Source organism: Nycticebus coucang, chromosome X (genome assembly GCF_027406575.1).
Source record: "Nycticebus coucang isolate mNycCou1 chromosome X, mNycCou1.pri, whole genome shotgun sequence".
In the NCBI taxonomy this organism is placed as follows: Eukaryota; Metazoa; Chordata; class Mammalia; order Primates; family Lorisidae; genus Nycticebus; species Nycticebus coucang.
This window is the reverse complement of record NC_069804.1, coordinates 181,693,982-181,710,045: the sequence shown is the minus strand read 5'-3', so window position 1 is coordinate 181,710,045 and position 16,064 is coordinate 181,693,982. Positions and strand designations below refer to the sequence as shown.

The 16,064-nt window shown below is 44.4% G+C and overlaps 1 protein-coding gene across 5 annotated transcripts in view; it reads left to right on the top strand.

Annotated features, from left to right (window-relative positions):
• CD99L2 (CD99 molecule like 2) overlaps positions 1-16,064 on the top strand; it is a 125,311-nt gene that overhangs the window by 103,164 nt on the left and 6,083 nt on the right. For 3 of the 5 annotated variants that reach the window (XM_053579437.1, XM_053579438.1, XM_053579435.1), the window contains exons 8-9: positions 12,628-12,666; positions 13,068-13,187. In XM_053579437.1, coding sequence (XP_053435412.1) covers positions 12,628-12,666; positions 13,068-13,187 — 159 coding nt within the window. Of the gene's footprint in view, positions 1-10,468; positions 12,057-12,084; positions 12,595-12,627; positions 12,667-13,067; positions 13,188-16,064 lie in introns of those variants that run through there. The other 2 variants (XM_053579440.1, XM_053579439.1) reach the window with 2 other exon arrangements.

The following is a 16,064-nucleotide window of genomic DNA, read 5'->3' as shown; positions in this document are numbered from 1 at the left end:
GCGTAGTATGGACATTTTAACAATTTTGATTCTTCCCAGCCATGAGCATGGTATGTTCTTCCATTTGTTAATATCCTCTGCTATTTCCTTTTTGAGGATTTCATAATTTTCTTTATAGAGATCCTTCACCTCCTTCGTTAGGTACCCTGTTTCCCCAAAAATAAGACAGTGTCTTATTTTAAGGTGTGCTCCCAAAGATGCGCTAGGTCTTATTTTCAGGGGACATCTTATCTTTCCTGTAAGTAAGTCTTATTTTCGAAGGATGTCTTATTTTCGGGGAAACAGGGTATATTCCTAGGTATTTCATTTTCTTTGAAACTATGGTGAAGGGAGTTGTGTCCTTAATTAGCTTCTCATCTTCACTGTTACTGGCATATACAAAGGCTACTGACTTGTGGACATTGATTTTATATCCTGAAACATTACTGTATTTTTTGATGACTTCTAGGAGTCTTGTGGTTGAGTCTTTGGGATTCTCTGAGTATAAGATCATGTCATCAGCAAAGAGGGAGAGTTTGACCTCCTCTGCTCCCATTTGGATTCCCTTTATTTCCTTGTCTTGCCTAATTGTATTGGCTAGAACTTCCAGCACTGTGTTGAATAGTAAAGGTGACAGTGGACAACCTTGTCTGGTTCCAGTTCTAAGAGGAAAAGCTTTCAGTTTTACTCCATTCCGTAAAATATTAGCTGTGGGTTTGTCATAGATGGCTTCAATCAGTTTTAGAAATGTGCCAACTATGCCTGTACTCTTCAGTGTTCTTATTAGAAAAGGATGCTGGATTTTATTGAATGCTTTTTCTGCATCTATTGAGAGGATCGTATGATCTTTATTTTTGCCTCTGTTAACATGGTGGATAACATTTGTGGACTTGCGTATGTTAAACCAGCCTTGCATCCCTGGGATGAAACCTACTTGATCGTGATGTATGACTTTTTTGATGATAAGCTTAATCTATTGGCTAAGATTTTGTTGAGAATTTTTCTCCACATCCACGCCAACATCTCTGGTCTTGGGATTTTATGATATGGGCAAATCTTACTGGAGTTAGATAATATATCAAAGTAGTTGAGATACTTTTTCTTCCATTCTTGAGATACTTTACTCTATATTCTTCACTCATGAATATGCAAAATATGAATTTTTTGCATCTATATTTATGAGTGAAATTGATCTGAAATTCTCCTTTTTGGTTGGGTCTTTTCCTGGTTTTAGTATCAGGGTGATGTTTGCTTCATAGAATGTGTTGGGGAAGATTCCTTGCTCCTCAGTTTTTACAATAATTCCTGCAGTACAGGAATAAGATCTTCCTTGAAAGTTTGATAGTATTCTGCTGTGAAGCCATTGGGACCAGGGCATTTTTTGGTTGGAAACTTTTTTATTGTTTATTTCATCTCAGTGCTTGAAATTGGTCTGTTCAGGAGCTCTATTTCTTCCTGACTAAGTCTAGGGAGAAGGTGTGAGTCCAAATATTGATCCATTTCCTTCACATTGTCAAATTTCTGGGCATAGAGTTTCTGCTAGTATTCAGAGATGATCTCTTGTATCTCTGCAGGATCAGTTGCTATTTCCCCTTTATCATTTCTGATTGAGGTTACTAGAGATTTTACTTTTCTATTTCTCATTAGTCTGGCCAATGGTTTATCTATTTTATTTATTTTTTCAAAAAACCAACTCCTTATTTCATTAATTTTCTGAATGATTCTTTTGTTTTCAATTTCATCAATCTCTGATTTGATTTTGGATATTTCTTTTCTTCTCCTAGGTTTAGGCTTAGATTGTTCTTCTTTTTCAATTCCATAAGATAACTTGTGAGTTTGTTGATGCGCTCTCTTTCTGTTTTTCGAATGTAGGCATCTAAAGTGATAAATTTTCCTCTCAAAACTGCTTTTGCAGTATCCCACAGGTTTTCGTAGCTTGTGTCTTCATTGTTGTTATGCTCAAGGAAGTTAATGATTTCCTGTTTTATTTTTCCTGCACTCATCTGTCATTCAACAGAAGGTTGTTTAATTTCCATGCCTTTGTGTGCAGTCGAACGTTTCTGTAAGAGTTGAGTTCCACCTTTAGTGCCTTATGGTCTGAGAAGATAGAAGGTAAAATTTCAGTTCTTTTTATTCTGTTGATATTTGTTTTGTATCCCAGGATATGATCAATTATGGAGAATGTTCAATGGGGCGATTAAAAGAATGTATATTCTTTATCTTTGGGGTGGAGTGTTCTATATGCATCTATCAAAGCACAGTTGTTCTAGGGTCATTGAAATCTCTTATATCTTTGTTTAATTTCTGTTTAGAGGATCTGTCCAGCTCTGTAAGAGGAGTGTTAAAGTTCCCTGTTATGGTATTATCGGATATCATATTGCTCAGACTGAGTAAGGTCTGTTTCAAGAATCTGGGAGCATTTAAATTGGGTGCATAAATATTTAGAATTGAAACATCTTCTTGTTGTATTTTTTTCCCTTGACCAATATAAAGTGACCATCTTTGTCTTTTTTGACTTTAGTTGCTTTAAATCCACATGTATCTGAAAATAAGATTGCAACTCCTCTTTTCTTCTGAATTCCATTTGCCTGAAAAATTGTCTTCCAACCCTTGACTCAGAGTCTTAATTTGTCTTTTGAAGCCAGGTATGTTGTGTTTCTTGCAGATAGCAAATGGATGGCTTGTGTTTTTTTTTTTTTTTTTTTTGGTTTTTGGCCAGGGCTGGGTTTGAACCTGCCACCTCCGGCATATAGGGCAAGCGTCCTACACCTTGAGCCACAGGCGCCACCCCTGGCTTGTGTTTTTTAATCCAGTCAGCCAATCTATGTCTCTTCAGTGGGGAATTCAAGCCATTAACATTTATTGAGATAATTGATAAGTGTGATAGTATTCTATTCATCTTATTTTGTGAGAGTCCATTGCTTTGTTTTATCTTTTGCATCAGTGTGGAAGTTGGGCTCTGTTCTTTAATTTCTGAGTTCTTTGATGCTGATCCATTGTGATGGTCAGTGTGTAGAACAGGTTGAAGTATTTCCTGTAGAGCTGGTCTTCTTGTGGCGAATTTCCTCAATGTTTGTATATCCGTAAATGATTTGATTTCTCCATCAATTTTTAAGCTTAGCTTAGCAGTGTACAGAATTCTGGGCTGGAAATTGTTCTGTTTAATTAGATTAAAGGTAGATGACCATTGTCTTCTTGCTTGGAAAGTTTCATTAGAGAAGTCTGCAGTCACTCTGATGGATTTCCCCTGTAGGTCAACTGGCGCTTACTCCTGGCAGCTTGCAGAATCTTTTCTTTTGTCTTGACTTTGGACAGGTTCATCACAATGTGTCTTGGAGAAGCTTGGTTAGAGCTGAGGTGACCTGGGGCCCGATATCCCTCTGAAAGCAGTGTGTCAGAATCTTTGGTGATATTTGGGAAATTTTCATTTATAATATTCTCTAGTATGGCTTCCATTCCTCTGGGGCATTTTTCTTCCCCTTCTAGGATTCCTATAACTCGTACGTTGGAACACTTCATAAAGTCCCATAATTCTGACAGTGAACGTTCTGCTTTCTCTCTCTTCTTTTCTGCCTCTTTAACCATCTGAGTTATGTCAAGAAGTTTGTACTCTACCTTTGAAATTCTTTCTTCTGCATGGTCTACCCTGTTGCTAATACTTTCCATTGCATCTTTAAGTTCCCTAATTGACTGCTTCAGTTCCTTCAGCTCTGCTATATGCTTTCTATATTCTTCATATCGTTCATGTCTTATTTGATTCTGTTTTTGGAGTTCCTTTTAGTTATTTTCCACTTTATTAGCAGTTTCCTTCATTGTTTCCATCATTTCCTTCATTGTTTTCATCATGTGTATTCTAAATTCCCTTTCTGTCATTCCTAACATTTCTTTATAGGTGGAATCCTCTGCAGTAGCTACCTCATGGTCCCTTGGAGGGGTTGCTCTGGACTGGTTCTTCATGTTGCCAGGAGTATTCTGCTGATTCTTCCTCATGAGTGATTTATTTTATCTGTTTCCTTGCCCTAATTTTCCTTTGACTTCCTCTTGCTCTTTAAGTTCCCGTGCCTGTGGACTAAGGTTTCGATGAGTCCTTGTGGTACAGGACCAGAAGGATGAGAAGGTTGAAGAGCAAGAAGGGATAAAAGGAAGGAAGGGAGGGAGGGAGGGAGGGAGGGAGGAAAGAAATAGAGAAAGGAGAGGGGGTGGGTAAAAGGGAATATTGACAAAAAGAAAAGAGGCACAGAAAGAGGGAGACAGAGCAATATAGGTGTACAGTAGGGTACTTTGACACAATCTTAAAAAAAAAACCAACTTCTGGGGGTACCCGGTTGGGTGGTTCCCTTGAGGTCAGCAGCTCTTTGCTAACCTGATTGGACACAGTACCCCACCTCCACCACGTAGAGAGGAAAGACAAAAATGCTATAAATCAAACCAAAACAAGTAAACAGAAAACTTTACGAGATAAGATTGGGTGAAAAACCAAATAATAGGGGTAGAAACACTAGCAAAAATGAAGTTCTAATTATTGAAAAAGGCAGCAATGGGAAATTGTATTTAAAGTAGAAAAATGGAGAAAGTAAAGAAAGACTAAGAAAAGAAAAAATCTGTACGGAAAAGGTTGAATTAAAAAACAAAACAACAACAAAATAAAGAAAAAACAAACAAATAAAAAAACAACCAAAAATGAAGCAGTATATATATCTTGTTGAATATTGTGTGGGCAACAGGTGGTCTTCTGCAGTACAAGATGTTAATCACGACTGGAGGCCTCCGCTGATTTCTCAAACCCCACAGGGTGGAGACACTAAATCTCACTTCAGCCCTATTAAAAAGCACTTTAAACTTCTGAACCTGGCTAAGCAGAAGCTTTCCCAGGAAAGTGCTTGTCACTGGGATCACTGCTGAAGTGGCTATCCTCTTACCCAGTGTGCCAAAACCGGTCTCACTCTGCCCCTGAGGGTTAAGGCTGTAAGGCAGCTCATTCCCCACCTTTAAGTTGCTCAGTCACTAGGTTACTCGCTCCCACCCGATCCTTGCTCTGGGACCCTGAGGGCGGAGCTCGCCGGGACAGTTCTCTCACAATGACTCCCTGCGGCCCACAGCCAAACACTATTAGCTCCATCCGGCTCAGCGGCTCAGTCTGGGGCCCTAGACAACGCCCAAAGTTCTCCGCACTCCTGCTCAAGCTCTCCCCAAGGCAGTTCAAGTGAGTGCCAAGTCCAAAAACACCAAAAGAGTTCACAGGTCAGGCTTTTCCGGTTTGCAGTCTCAATGCTGCTGTACCTACAGCTGCCAGCGGGATTAGACCATTCAAACACATGCAACCACTTACCAGTTTTCCACTGTTTTTGTCCTCCTCTAGGGGTCTAGAAGTCTCTCACTGACTCCCTGTATATGAAAGGGATAATTATAGGCAGATTCCACCAGCCAGAGATGGCTGGATTCTTATCTCCCCAGATTCACGGTGCCTGGTTGCAGGGAAGCTGTTACTCGGCCTCGTCTTGTTCTCCCTCCGAGAATATATACAGTTTTTTACAGTTTTATGCCTGGCAGGAGAGCGCCATGGCACCCTAATAGGGAAGTAGGTCCACTTTTTAGAGGGTCTCTCCCATGGGATATAATGGGAGGACTTTTGAACTCTGCTCATTTGTTTATGGGGTCCTCTGAGCTGTTCTCATGGGGGAGGGGACTCCTGTCCACTTGGCGATGGATTTTGTACCTTTTGTTTGTATCCTTGGGGTTGCAGCTCACCTCAGCAGGGTTGATGTGCGTTCTTCAACCTTCTCTCTTGGCGCAGCTCCAATCTGCCAGGTTACTTACTAAATTTGTGTCCTTTAACTCTCTTTCTTGATGGGAGCTTCTGTGGAAAGCTGGCTTCAGTCAGCCATCTTGTCTTCGCCCCACTGTTTGGGCTTCTTTGTTGGGAGTCAGTTGACCGTGATTGTGAAGGTTCATTTATGGACTCTTAATTCTGCTTTCTTGGTCTCCATGCTTGCTCTTCAGCCAAGGCCAGAGTGTCTCTGCTCAGCGTGTGTTGCGCTTCAGAGTGGTCAGGGCGATATAGACAGTTCATCAAAGCCTCTGTGGTCGTCTGTCCTCTGCACCTCCCTATTAGTTCCTTACCTGGTTGCCTGGTTGTTGGCTTGCTGGGGCTAAAGGAGCTGCTGGCACTCCCTGTGCCCTTGCTACCGAGACTGGCATGTTAACTAATAGTGCTTCAAGTCAAGTGAGCCCTCTTTGGCAGCTCACTGCAGCACAGTTGCTGGGCTTTTGTGGGCCTGGTTGAATGCTCTGCTTGAAAGGCCTGGGGGAAGGGGAAACGAGATCAGCCTTAGGCAAAAATGACACAGCTCAAGCTGTTCTTGCTAGAAGTAAATTAGTTTTCTGAAATGGCTGTCTTGGAATTTTTGTCGAGGTTTGCAGTTGTTTTCTGAGGGGAGGACTTGATCTCTTCACTCTTGCCAGAAATCCTCGCCCCCGATATCTTTTCAATCTGGAATATTCTTTCTCTTTACCTCCCCTCAAGGCCAGGTTCTCATTACCTCCTCTTGGGGTGGTTAAGGGTGGTGACCTTAACCCTTTTAACTGGTCTCCTTGCTCCAGTTTGTCCTCGATGCAGCTGCAAGAATGTGAATGTGATCGTGTCACTCCTCTGCTTTACTACTGTGCAATAATAGAAAGGGAGACAGCCCACTGAATGGACAGCATTTGTTCACAATTGTCATTCTTAGGGGAAATACAAATTAAAAGCAAAATGAGATGCCACCACTCACCTTCCAGAATAGCAAAAGTGAAAAAGACTGATAATATCAAATGTCTATGAGGGTGTAGAGCAAGTTAAACTTGTACATTGTTGGCAGAACTGTAAAGTGCCTTATAGGACTGAACACAGAACTACTTGGTGACCCAGCAATTTACAAACACACCGCAGAAAGGATGAATGTCAAAAACATGATATGGTGTGAAAGAAGCCAATGAAAAAAGAATATATATTATGTGATCCCAATCACATGAAGAATAATCTGTAATCTAATAATGATAGAAATGAGATCCATGGCCACTGGGATTGGGGTGTGGATGGGACTGGTTGGGCAGGGATTGAGGGGACTTTCTAAGGGTGATGGCCATGTTCTCTATCTTAATGTGGATATGAGTTTCATAGGGATATGCATCTGTCAAAGCTTATCAACTGGTATGTAGAAGATTTATATATTTCACTATATGTTAACTTTAAAGGAATCATAGGTGTGGAACTCTAATAAGAGGTTGAGGTATAATGATAACTGCCGCTTAAAATGCATCACAAAAATAAGATAGATTGAAGGCTAGAAGGATGGTGACAAATGATAAAGCAAATAATGCAAATGTTAATTTTAGAATGTGGATGGTGGCAATATGAGTGTTCATTGTACAAAGTCTTCAACTTTTTTGTATGGTTGGAATTTTTCTTAATTCAATGTTGGAAAAAATAATTAAAGAAAGAAGCGGTAACAACAGCAACAAAAGCCTGTCTAATGGTGTACCATTCACTGTTTCAGTAGATTAAGTTCAAGCCCCTTAGTCAGCTGACTCGGTCTTTCTACCCTAGGCCACCAGGTCCCTGTAATCTCCAAACATTCAGAAAGGGCAGTAGGTGCTGGTCCTTGGTCTGAGCTGTGTGCCTTCTACTGGACCAGTGCCCACTCATCCTCCAGCAAGTGCCGAGCTACCCATCCCTGAGATCCCCTGTTCTTGGGAGGTTCACCCCCTCCCATGGTTTATGCTCTTCCCCCATGTACTCCTGTGACACAGGTCTCTGGGTTCTCCTAGAACTTCCCTTGCCCCAGTAAAGAACCTAGAGGTGGGAGGAGGAATGGCATGTCTGGATCACCCTCACTGGCATGTAGGTCAGAAATGCCTTAGAAAACAGATACAAGGAACCAAATGGGGACAAGAATGTGTTAGTAGGGACGGGCAGGGGTGGCTGAGAAGAGAGCCATTTGCTGCTGCTGCTGCTGCTGTCTCTTCTCCATGGCAACAGCCTGTCCATCCCCAGGGAGTCTTCCTCCTGTGTTCCCTAAGGATCATTCTGGGGAAGTACCTACTTCACTGCTCTGGCAAGATGTTTTAGGCTTACTTTCCTTCTCTCTAAACCTTTCCTGAACTTCTGACTTTGTTCAAAGCTAGAGTTTTAGTGACCAGCTCTCTCAGATCACATGCCTGGATGGTAGGGAATGGGTGTCTTCATGGTGGGCCCTTCTGCTTCAAGGGCAAACCCTTTCTGCATTGAAGAGTACGCCATAAAGAGAGGAGTCCCACATGATCCTTGTTCAAGGTCTAAAGGTGGAACTTGCTTTAGCAGTAGCCAGCACTTCACTGCATAGATTCCTTTCTCTGGGTTATCACCTCCTGCTGCTGGATGTGGTGGCCTGCACTCTGGGTTCACTTAGTAATACACAGCTTATCCATAACTACTGTGGGCTCACATGATCAAAACACTGCTCTATTTTTCTTAATCACATTTTGAAAATGTTACAATCAAATAGAGCACATTTTTGCATCCAGATGGCAATTTTTAAGGCTAAAAGCATATAGTTCTCAAAAACTGAGGCAAGAATAACAACCCCTACATCTAAAGAGATGCCAGCATTCTGTTCCAGTCATGTCTGGGGCACATGTGTAGGCTGTCTGGGGATGTCCCCAAGTGTGAAGCGTGAACAGCCTCTGTCACAGCTATCCTGAGGAGACATTACCTGCTATGCTCAGTTGGCTGGCAGTAAGTTCAAGTTGCTAGTGGCCTCCAAACGGAGCCTGTTGGTTCCCAGGAGGAATCTGCAGCAGCCTCTGTCTCTCAGGTCCTCACTGGGCTCATGACAACCCACTTTGTCTGCTCTAAACTAGTGATTGTCAACCGGTATGCCACAGCATGCTGGTGTGCCATGAGAGGATCTTAGGTATACTGCAAAAAATTTTAAAGATCATTAAGTAAATTTTTTTTGAAATAAATTCAAAGCACAAGAAATATCTTCTTTTTTTCAATCTTTTTTTTTTTTTTGATCAGTGTAATTTAAGGATGTCATAGAAGTTTAACTATAGGTTCAAGTGAGCCATGAGATAAAAAAAAGAGTGAAAAATATCGTTCCATGTACTCATCTCACAGGGGTCCAGACCCAGTGGATTGCTTCCCATCTTTGAATTCTCATGTCCTTGTTTATCTTGTAATACCACTCACAGAAACTGTGCCCAGGCCTCCACGCTTACTCTCTTGGAACCTTCAGTTTTCCAGTATCCTCCAGGCTTTTGAGTCATTTTTTTTAATTGTGATAAAATATACATGGCGTAAATAGAATCAAATCTGCAATAAATATATATGTGACATAAAATTGATTTTCATTTGTAAGTGTACACTTCATGGCATGTTCACATTGTTGTGTAGCCATCACCATTGTTCAGCTCTACAACTTATTCGTCATCTCACACAGAAACTCTGGCCCCATTAAACAGGTACTCCCCATGTCCCCTCTTGCCCAGGCCCTGGTCATTTCTCTTTTCTCTACATCTGTGAATCGGACTATTCCAGGAATCTCATGTAAGTGGAATCCTAAATATTTGTCCTTTTGTGACTGGATTCTTTCCCTGAGCATAATGGTTCAAGTTCATGCATGTTATAGCAGGTGTCAGCATTTCCTTTTATGGCTGGATATTTTATTGTACAGATGGACCATGTTTTGCTTATCCAGTCTCCCTACTGTGTCTTTGAAGACAACTTTTCTCTATATTTTTACTATATTTGCACTCATTGTCTTGAAGTATCTGGGCCCTCTTATGATCTTACTATTATGGGCTGAATGTTTGTGTCTGCCCAGCATTGCTATGTTGAGGCCCTAACCCCTAGTGTGGTGTATTTGGCGGTGGGGACTTTGGGAGGTGATTAGGGTTAGGTGAGGTCCTGAGAGTAGGACTGTCATGATGAGATTAGTGCTTTTATGAGAAGAGACACCAGAGAGGTCTCTTCTTCAGACCTATATCTGCGTTCTTTTCTGCTTTCTGAACACATTAGGTATACAGGATGTTTCAAATGTGCAGCCCAGCTCCCTGGTTCTGGTGATCTACACCTTGCTCGCCCAGACTCCTCACCCTCAACACACCTGGGCATGTAGCATGGACAGGTTTTCTCCAAGGTGACTGCCTTGCTGGAATCTTGGGAGCATGACATTAAGTCTGGGGGTTTTAGGGATGTGCATCAGATTGGGGCAGAGCACCCATCACAATATCTAGATGGCAGACCCCGTCATCCCAACAATGGCGAATGGGTGAGATTTGGGCCTTGGAGACTTTCTGGAACAGCTGAGAGCACCGGCCTCACTGGCTGGCCTCGGCAGCTGTGTCCTGGCAGGCTTTTTCAGTTCAGTTTGACTTGCTAAGTAGAGGTCATTTGGAACAAGTTTTATCTTTAACTCATGTTTACAAAAATTTATTTTTATCTATATTTCTGTTGCCACTAATTTTTTAGATAATGAACATACATCTGAGGCTGGATGTGGTGACTCACTCTGGGAGGCTGAGGCAGGAGGACTGCTTGACACCTGCAGTTTAAGCCAGCCTGAGCAAGAGCAAGACCCCATCTGCACAAAAGTAGAAAACTTAGCGTGGCCTGGTGGTACGTGTAGTCCCAGTTACTCCGGAGGCCGAGGCAGGCAGATCGCTGTCCATTTTCTTCTTTTGTCTTCCTTCAATACTACTCCTTTATCAGATATATAATTTGCAGGTTTTTTCTTACATTCTGTGGGTTGTCATTCCACTTTCTTGATGATGGCCTTTGAAACAAAAAGTTTAATTTTGACAAAGACTGATTTATTTTTTTCTTTTTCTACTTGTGCTTTTAGTGTTAACAATATTGCTTTCAATATTTCCTTTCCCAGTTTGGGTTTCTGGCTTTAGGAACATATTCAGAAAGTCATTCCTTAGCCCAAGATCACGTCAATTCCTTCCCTTAAATTTCCTCCTACTGCTTTATGGCTTCATCTGTGTTACTGGTATTGGGAACTTATTTTCATGGATTATAATTGGGTTGGATGACTTGGTTTTATGCCAGTCATCTCTCTCTTGACCCAGTATTATCTTTTGTGCACATGAATTTCATGAAGGAACTGGGTTTAGCCTGAGCTCAAAGCCATGACCCAGTGTGGCAACTTCAGTTCTGGCTTGTGCAATGAGAAGGGCCAGGAGTATCTAGAATGACTGTGTTTCTCTTCTCCCATTGTTTTAGCTGCACAGTTTTTAGCTGACATGCTCATGCCAGCAATGACTTGCCCACAGGATGGGCTTGCTGTTTTTGAGGGGGAGAATCATGTTTCTTGTCACCATCTTAGGACAATGACTCCTATAGTCACAGATGGTCAGGTAGTCAGGAACCACCACAGCTGGTAAGTATGGAGCTTCTGAGTCTATTTGGCAGCCTGAGAGAACAGTGCCAGCCCTTTTCTCTGTGTGCCCTGGGGGAGAGTGGGCAGGGCCGTCCTGTTTCCGTGCCATGCGACAGGCTCTCACTCAGCACACCTGTGGAGTATGGTGTCTGAGTTGCCAGGGATCCTGCATCCAAGTGCTAATAAGGGAAAGATTTAGTCCTAGGTGGGTACACAGCAAACCTCTTCTCTCCCCCTAGAATATTTCTTTAAATAGACTTTGGTTTCTACAGCAGTCTTAGGGTCAGTGCAAAGTGGAAAAGAAGATACAGAGATTTCACAGGTACCCTGGCCCCGCACAGCCTCCCCATTATCAACACCTTCGCCCTTTCCCAACAGAGGTGCATTTTTGCAATCCCTGAATCTGCATCCCCTGCAGCTCTGTGATTAGAGAGGGAAATGTCAGAGCTTCTTGCCTCCAACATCCCGGGGGCTTTTCCCCCAGGAACCGCAGGCCCTGAGAAGAAGAGGGTGGCAGAAAGGACAGACTCCAGGCAAATTAAGGTCCTGAAATGGCAACAGTCGCTTGTTAGGGTAGCTATGCAGTTCCAATGTGTGTATAGTTGTGTGACCAGCATAGTCCAGATAAAGAACAGTTGGCTCACCCCAGGGTCCTTCCTGTTGCCCATTTATAACCACTGCCAACTCTTCCTGTCCTCACCAGCCCCTGTCAACACTAATCTGTTCTCCACCTCCATGATATTTCAGAGCCTTTGGAATTTCAAAATGGCAGGTAACGGACTGGGAGCCTACGTTTATGCTCTGCAAGCAACTCCAACTATATGCTGGAGACACATGATGGTGACATCTGGAGTCGGGCTCTTCTAGCAGGACTCCCTCCGTCACCTGCCAGCAGCCCCTTACCCACCAGCCTCTGCCCCCTCCCTGTATAAGAGGGGCACTAAGTGCAGCTGCTGCACTGGATAGCAGAGAGTTGAAAGAGAGCACTGTGCCCAGAGAGCATGCTTGGTGGCCACCATTTTCAGACTGTAAAGGTGTGCTTGGAAGCCTGGGCTTTGCGGGTGGTGGACCTAAGAAAGAAGGTCTTGCCACAGTGGAAGCCCACAGGCGAGGTGCTGGCTGGGCCTGTGGCAGATGTGGGAGCAGAAGGACCAACGCTGTCATCCCCCTTGCTGTGGCCTGGCCCTGAGCAGCTAGCTGGTCACAGGGTCACAGCAGATGCTAAGTGCTGTTGTCTTTTCTCCAGGTGATGGCGGATATGGCAGCAATGATGACCCTGGATCTGGTAGGTTTCCAAGTCCTGAGGTTTTTGTTGGTGACCACAGGAGCTATAGTGCTGGCCTGCTGGGGTCTCAGAGTTGGCCTTCCCTGCCACCCTTCCCTGAATGTTTATAAGTGAGAATCACACAACAGACAGCAGAGGGGCACAGCCATTTATAGGAATTAAGCATGAAGATCGGAAAGTGGGGAAGTGGCCCGAGGGGATCCTGCTGGCCTGAGACACAAAGACCTGTCTGGCCCTCAGTAGGAGGCCTCCAGCCTCTCAAAGTGAAAGTTCTTACAGAAAACAAAAAGCCCTGGCCAGTGCAGGGGCACTGTGTCACCGCCAACAGCTTGGGCAGAGAAGCAGCGGTCTCTGGGCAGCTTTCGCTCTGACTCTCTCTCCATTCCCCCCCAAACACACAGGTATGGTGGCAGAGACCGGCACCATCGCTGGGGTGGCCAGCGCCCTGGCCATGGCCCTCATCGGTGCCGTCTCCAGCTACATTTCCTACCAGCAGAAGAAGTTCTGCTTCAGCATTCAGCGTAAGTGTGGCCTCTCCCCATGGGACCAGTCAGCAAAATCTCTTGAAGGAAAGGAGCCAGAATGGGGACAGTTCCCTTCCACAGCCAGCTCCAGAGCACACTTTCTGGGGTGGGGGCAGGGGCCACAGGTTTGGAAATCCTTGGGGACAGATCTAAACTGAACTGAAGTGCAAACTGGCCTAGAAGCATGGATGGGGTTGGACTTGGTGACCTTAACCTTCCAAGGGCCCCAGCTCCAAGAAGTTGTATTTCTGTGGGGACAGAGCTCAGTAACTGCTGTGACCATAGAATGGGAGGGATCCTAGGTGGATCTCACCTCCAGAGGCCATGGGTCAACAGCTCCCTGTCATGCTGCTGGTCTCTTAGGAGCAGAAGGCAGCAGGCTCTGGGGGCTGCAGAACACGCCCTTGTCACTCTGGCAATGCCCCTTTCCCATCCTGAGAAGTCACTGTGTGGGGCCTGCTCTTCCCCCTCACGCCAGAAACTTTAAAATACATGGAATCTTGAATTGTTCCAAAGAAGTAGGAATGAATAGAGGAAGAATGCAATCCTGTTCGTGCCAGGTTTTGAAGATGACTGCTTTCATCTTAAGCTGTAGCTGTTGAGTCTGGAAATTGTAGGTAAATTACACAATTACAAATGGAAGCCTGTCGCAGAGCCTGCTGGTGGCCCATATCAGGGAGCTCTGTGTGGATGCTGCTGAGGGTGAACGAGAAGACCACAACCGTTCCATAAGCACAGCACTGATGCATTGCTGTTTGCTCAGTGGAGCGTGCCACTATTTCAAGGCTGGTGATTTTTAGCTCAAGTGACAGATTGTGGCTCAGCCATAGTTTTTGTCTTTCCTCATCCTCTTTGATGTGATGAGTAGATTATAAACATCCCCTAGAAATCCTCCCCTCCCTTTCCTACAGGCCTCTGCATTTGATTCTGGCCCGAAGCTGAGCTTCTCAGGAAACTATCTAGGTCTCAGAATGCTTTTCTGAAGTCCCCAACTATTTCTTAATCTTGTCATCATATTTGCTTTTTTGCTCTTGGAGAATACTCTTGATCACGGTTACCACATACAGCTGCACATGCTATGCACAGCAGTGCTCCAGGGGACCATTCACATGTCAGTGTATAATCTGCACAATAGTTCATGGTATCCCATCAGCCCACCATGGATTCAGAAGCTTGAGTATAGAGCAGTGTGAACAGGGAAGGGCAGAAGGAACACAGAGTTGGGAGCTGGATTGTTCTTAGAGCTACCCCTTCCCCCCAACTCATAAGCAAGGGAATCTCAGACTGGTGAAAAAAGATGAGAGTTCAGCTCCTGATGGCTTGGACACTGGTATTTTGAGAGAGAACTTTGGGCTAAGTTGTGCTGAGGGTGGCAGCGGGTAGTTAAGCACCAGCCTCCTGGGTGGTACCTGGAGCAAGGAGCACAGGGCAGCCAAGAACATAGTCCCAGCTTTTGATCTCTAACCTTGTTGAATGTGGAATGGAAAATTAGAAGTTTCCTGATACAGAGTTTCTGTCTGAAAGGCCCCATGGCTGTCTTCTGAGGGCTCCCCCCTCTGACAGGTGAGTCACAAGGAGACAGGATCCTGGGACACAGTGCCATCCATGTGGCCTTCCCTGTGACTGGGGATTATGATTTGACACTGCATTTTGGGCTGATATCTCTCCCTACTCGTATCCCTCCCCCTGTTTGAGGGAAGGAAGTGAGGGCTTGGCCAAGGGCACTTTAGAAGAAAGACCCTTCTGGCTTCCTGCTGGCGAGAAAGAGGGTCAAGATTTCGGAGAAGCATCCAGGTTCTTCAAATGGTCATTTGGGAAAAGAAAAGGCCAGGTTTGGATTTAATCAGGTCTACCGAGCAAAGCTGGCAATTACTGAAAGAACAATATGTTGTCTGTGTGACTGATTAAACTATAAAATGTCATTTAACAAATAACTACTATTAATTAAAAAAAAAAAAAAACATGCCCAGTGATGCTCTCAAAATACAGGCTACAAAGTTGTGGGAAGAGGTCCTGTGGCTGGCTGCAGGGCTTCTCCTTGCTGGAGAGCAGATTTGGCTAGAAGCAGCAAGCACATCAGATGCATTTTTTTGCTTGGATTTCCTGATCATTTTCCCTCCTGGGTGGCTGGGGACGGAGGGAGGGACACTGCCACCCTGGGCTTGCTTTCTAGCAACAAGGGAGTTGCGAACACTTTAGACAAATAGCCCCATGCACCATGGCCAGCAAGGCCCACAGCAAGCTTTGTCCTGGGCAACTGTACCACTTTCCTGAGCTGCTGGAACAGAGAACCACAAACTAAGTGGCTTAGCACAACAGAAATTCAGTCTCTCCAAGCTCTCAATGCCAGCATAGCCACATTCCTTCTGGAGGCTGTAGGGGAGGCACGCCTGGTCTCTTCCAGCTTTGGGGAACTCCAGGTCTTCCGGTAGGTGTGGCTACATCATTCTGATCTCTTCCTATGTCCTAAATCCTGAATGATCTCCTCTTGAGATCCTTAATTACATCTGTAGAGCCCTGTTGCCAAAGAAAGTCGCATTCACACATTCCAGGGATGAGGACAGGGACAGATCCTTGTGGGGGGGGGGGTGGGCATTCACCTCATTTCAGCATCACTGCCCTGACAGTGAGGTGCAACACTTTACAGTCACCAAATACATGCTTATCATAAAGCAGGCAAGCTGCCTCAGATGTCAAGGGGTGGTAGCTTGCGGACTTCACAAAGTGTGCCGGGAAAAAGAAGCTATTTCAAGCCAGGTCCACAGTTCCTCGTAAGAACAGCTTCCCAGGTACCTGACCTTGCCACTCTTCTGTTTGTGGGTCAAGAGCAACCCTGCGCCTTGGCCTGGCAAGGGCAGAGCTGTGGATAGGGAG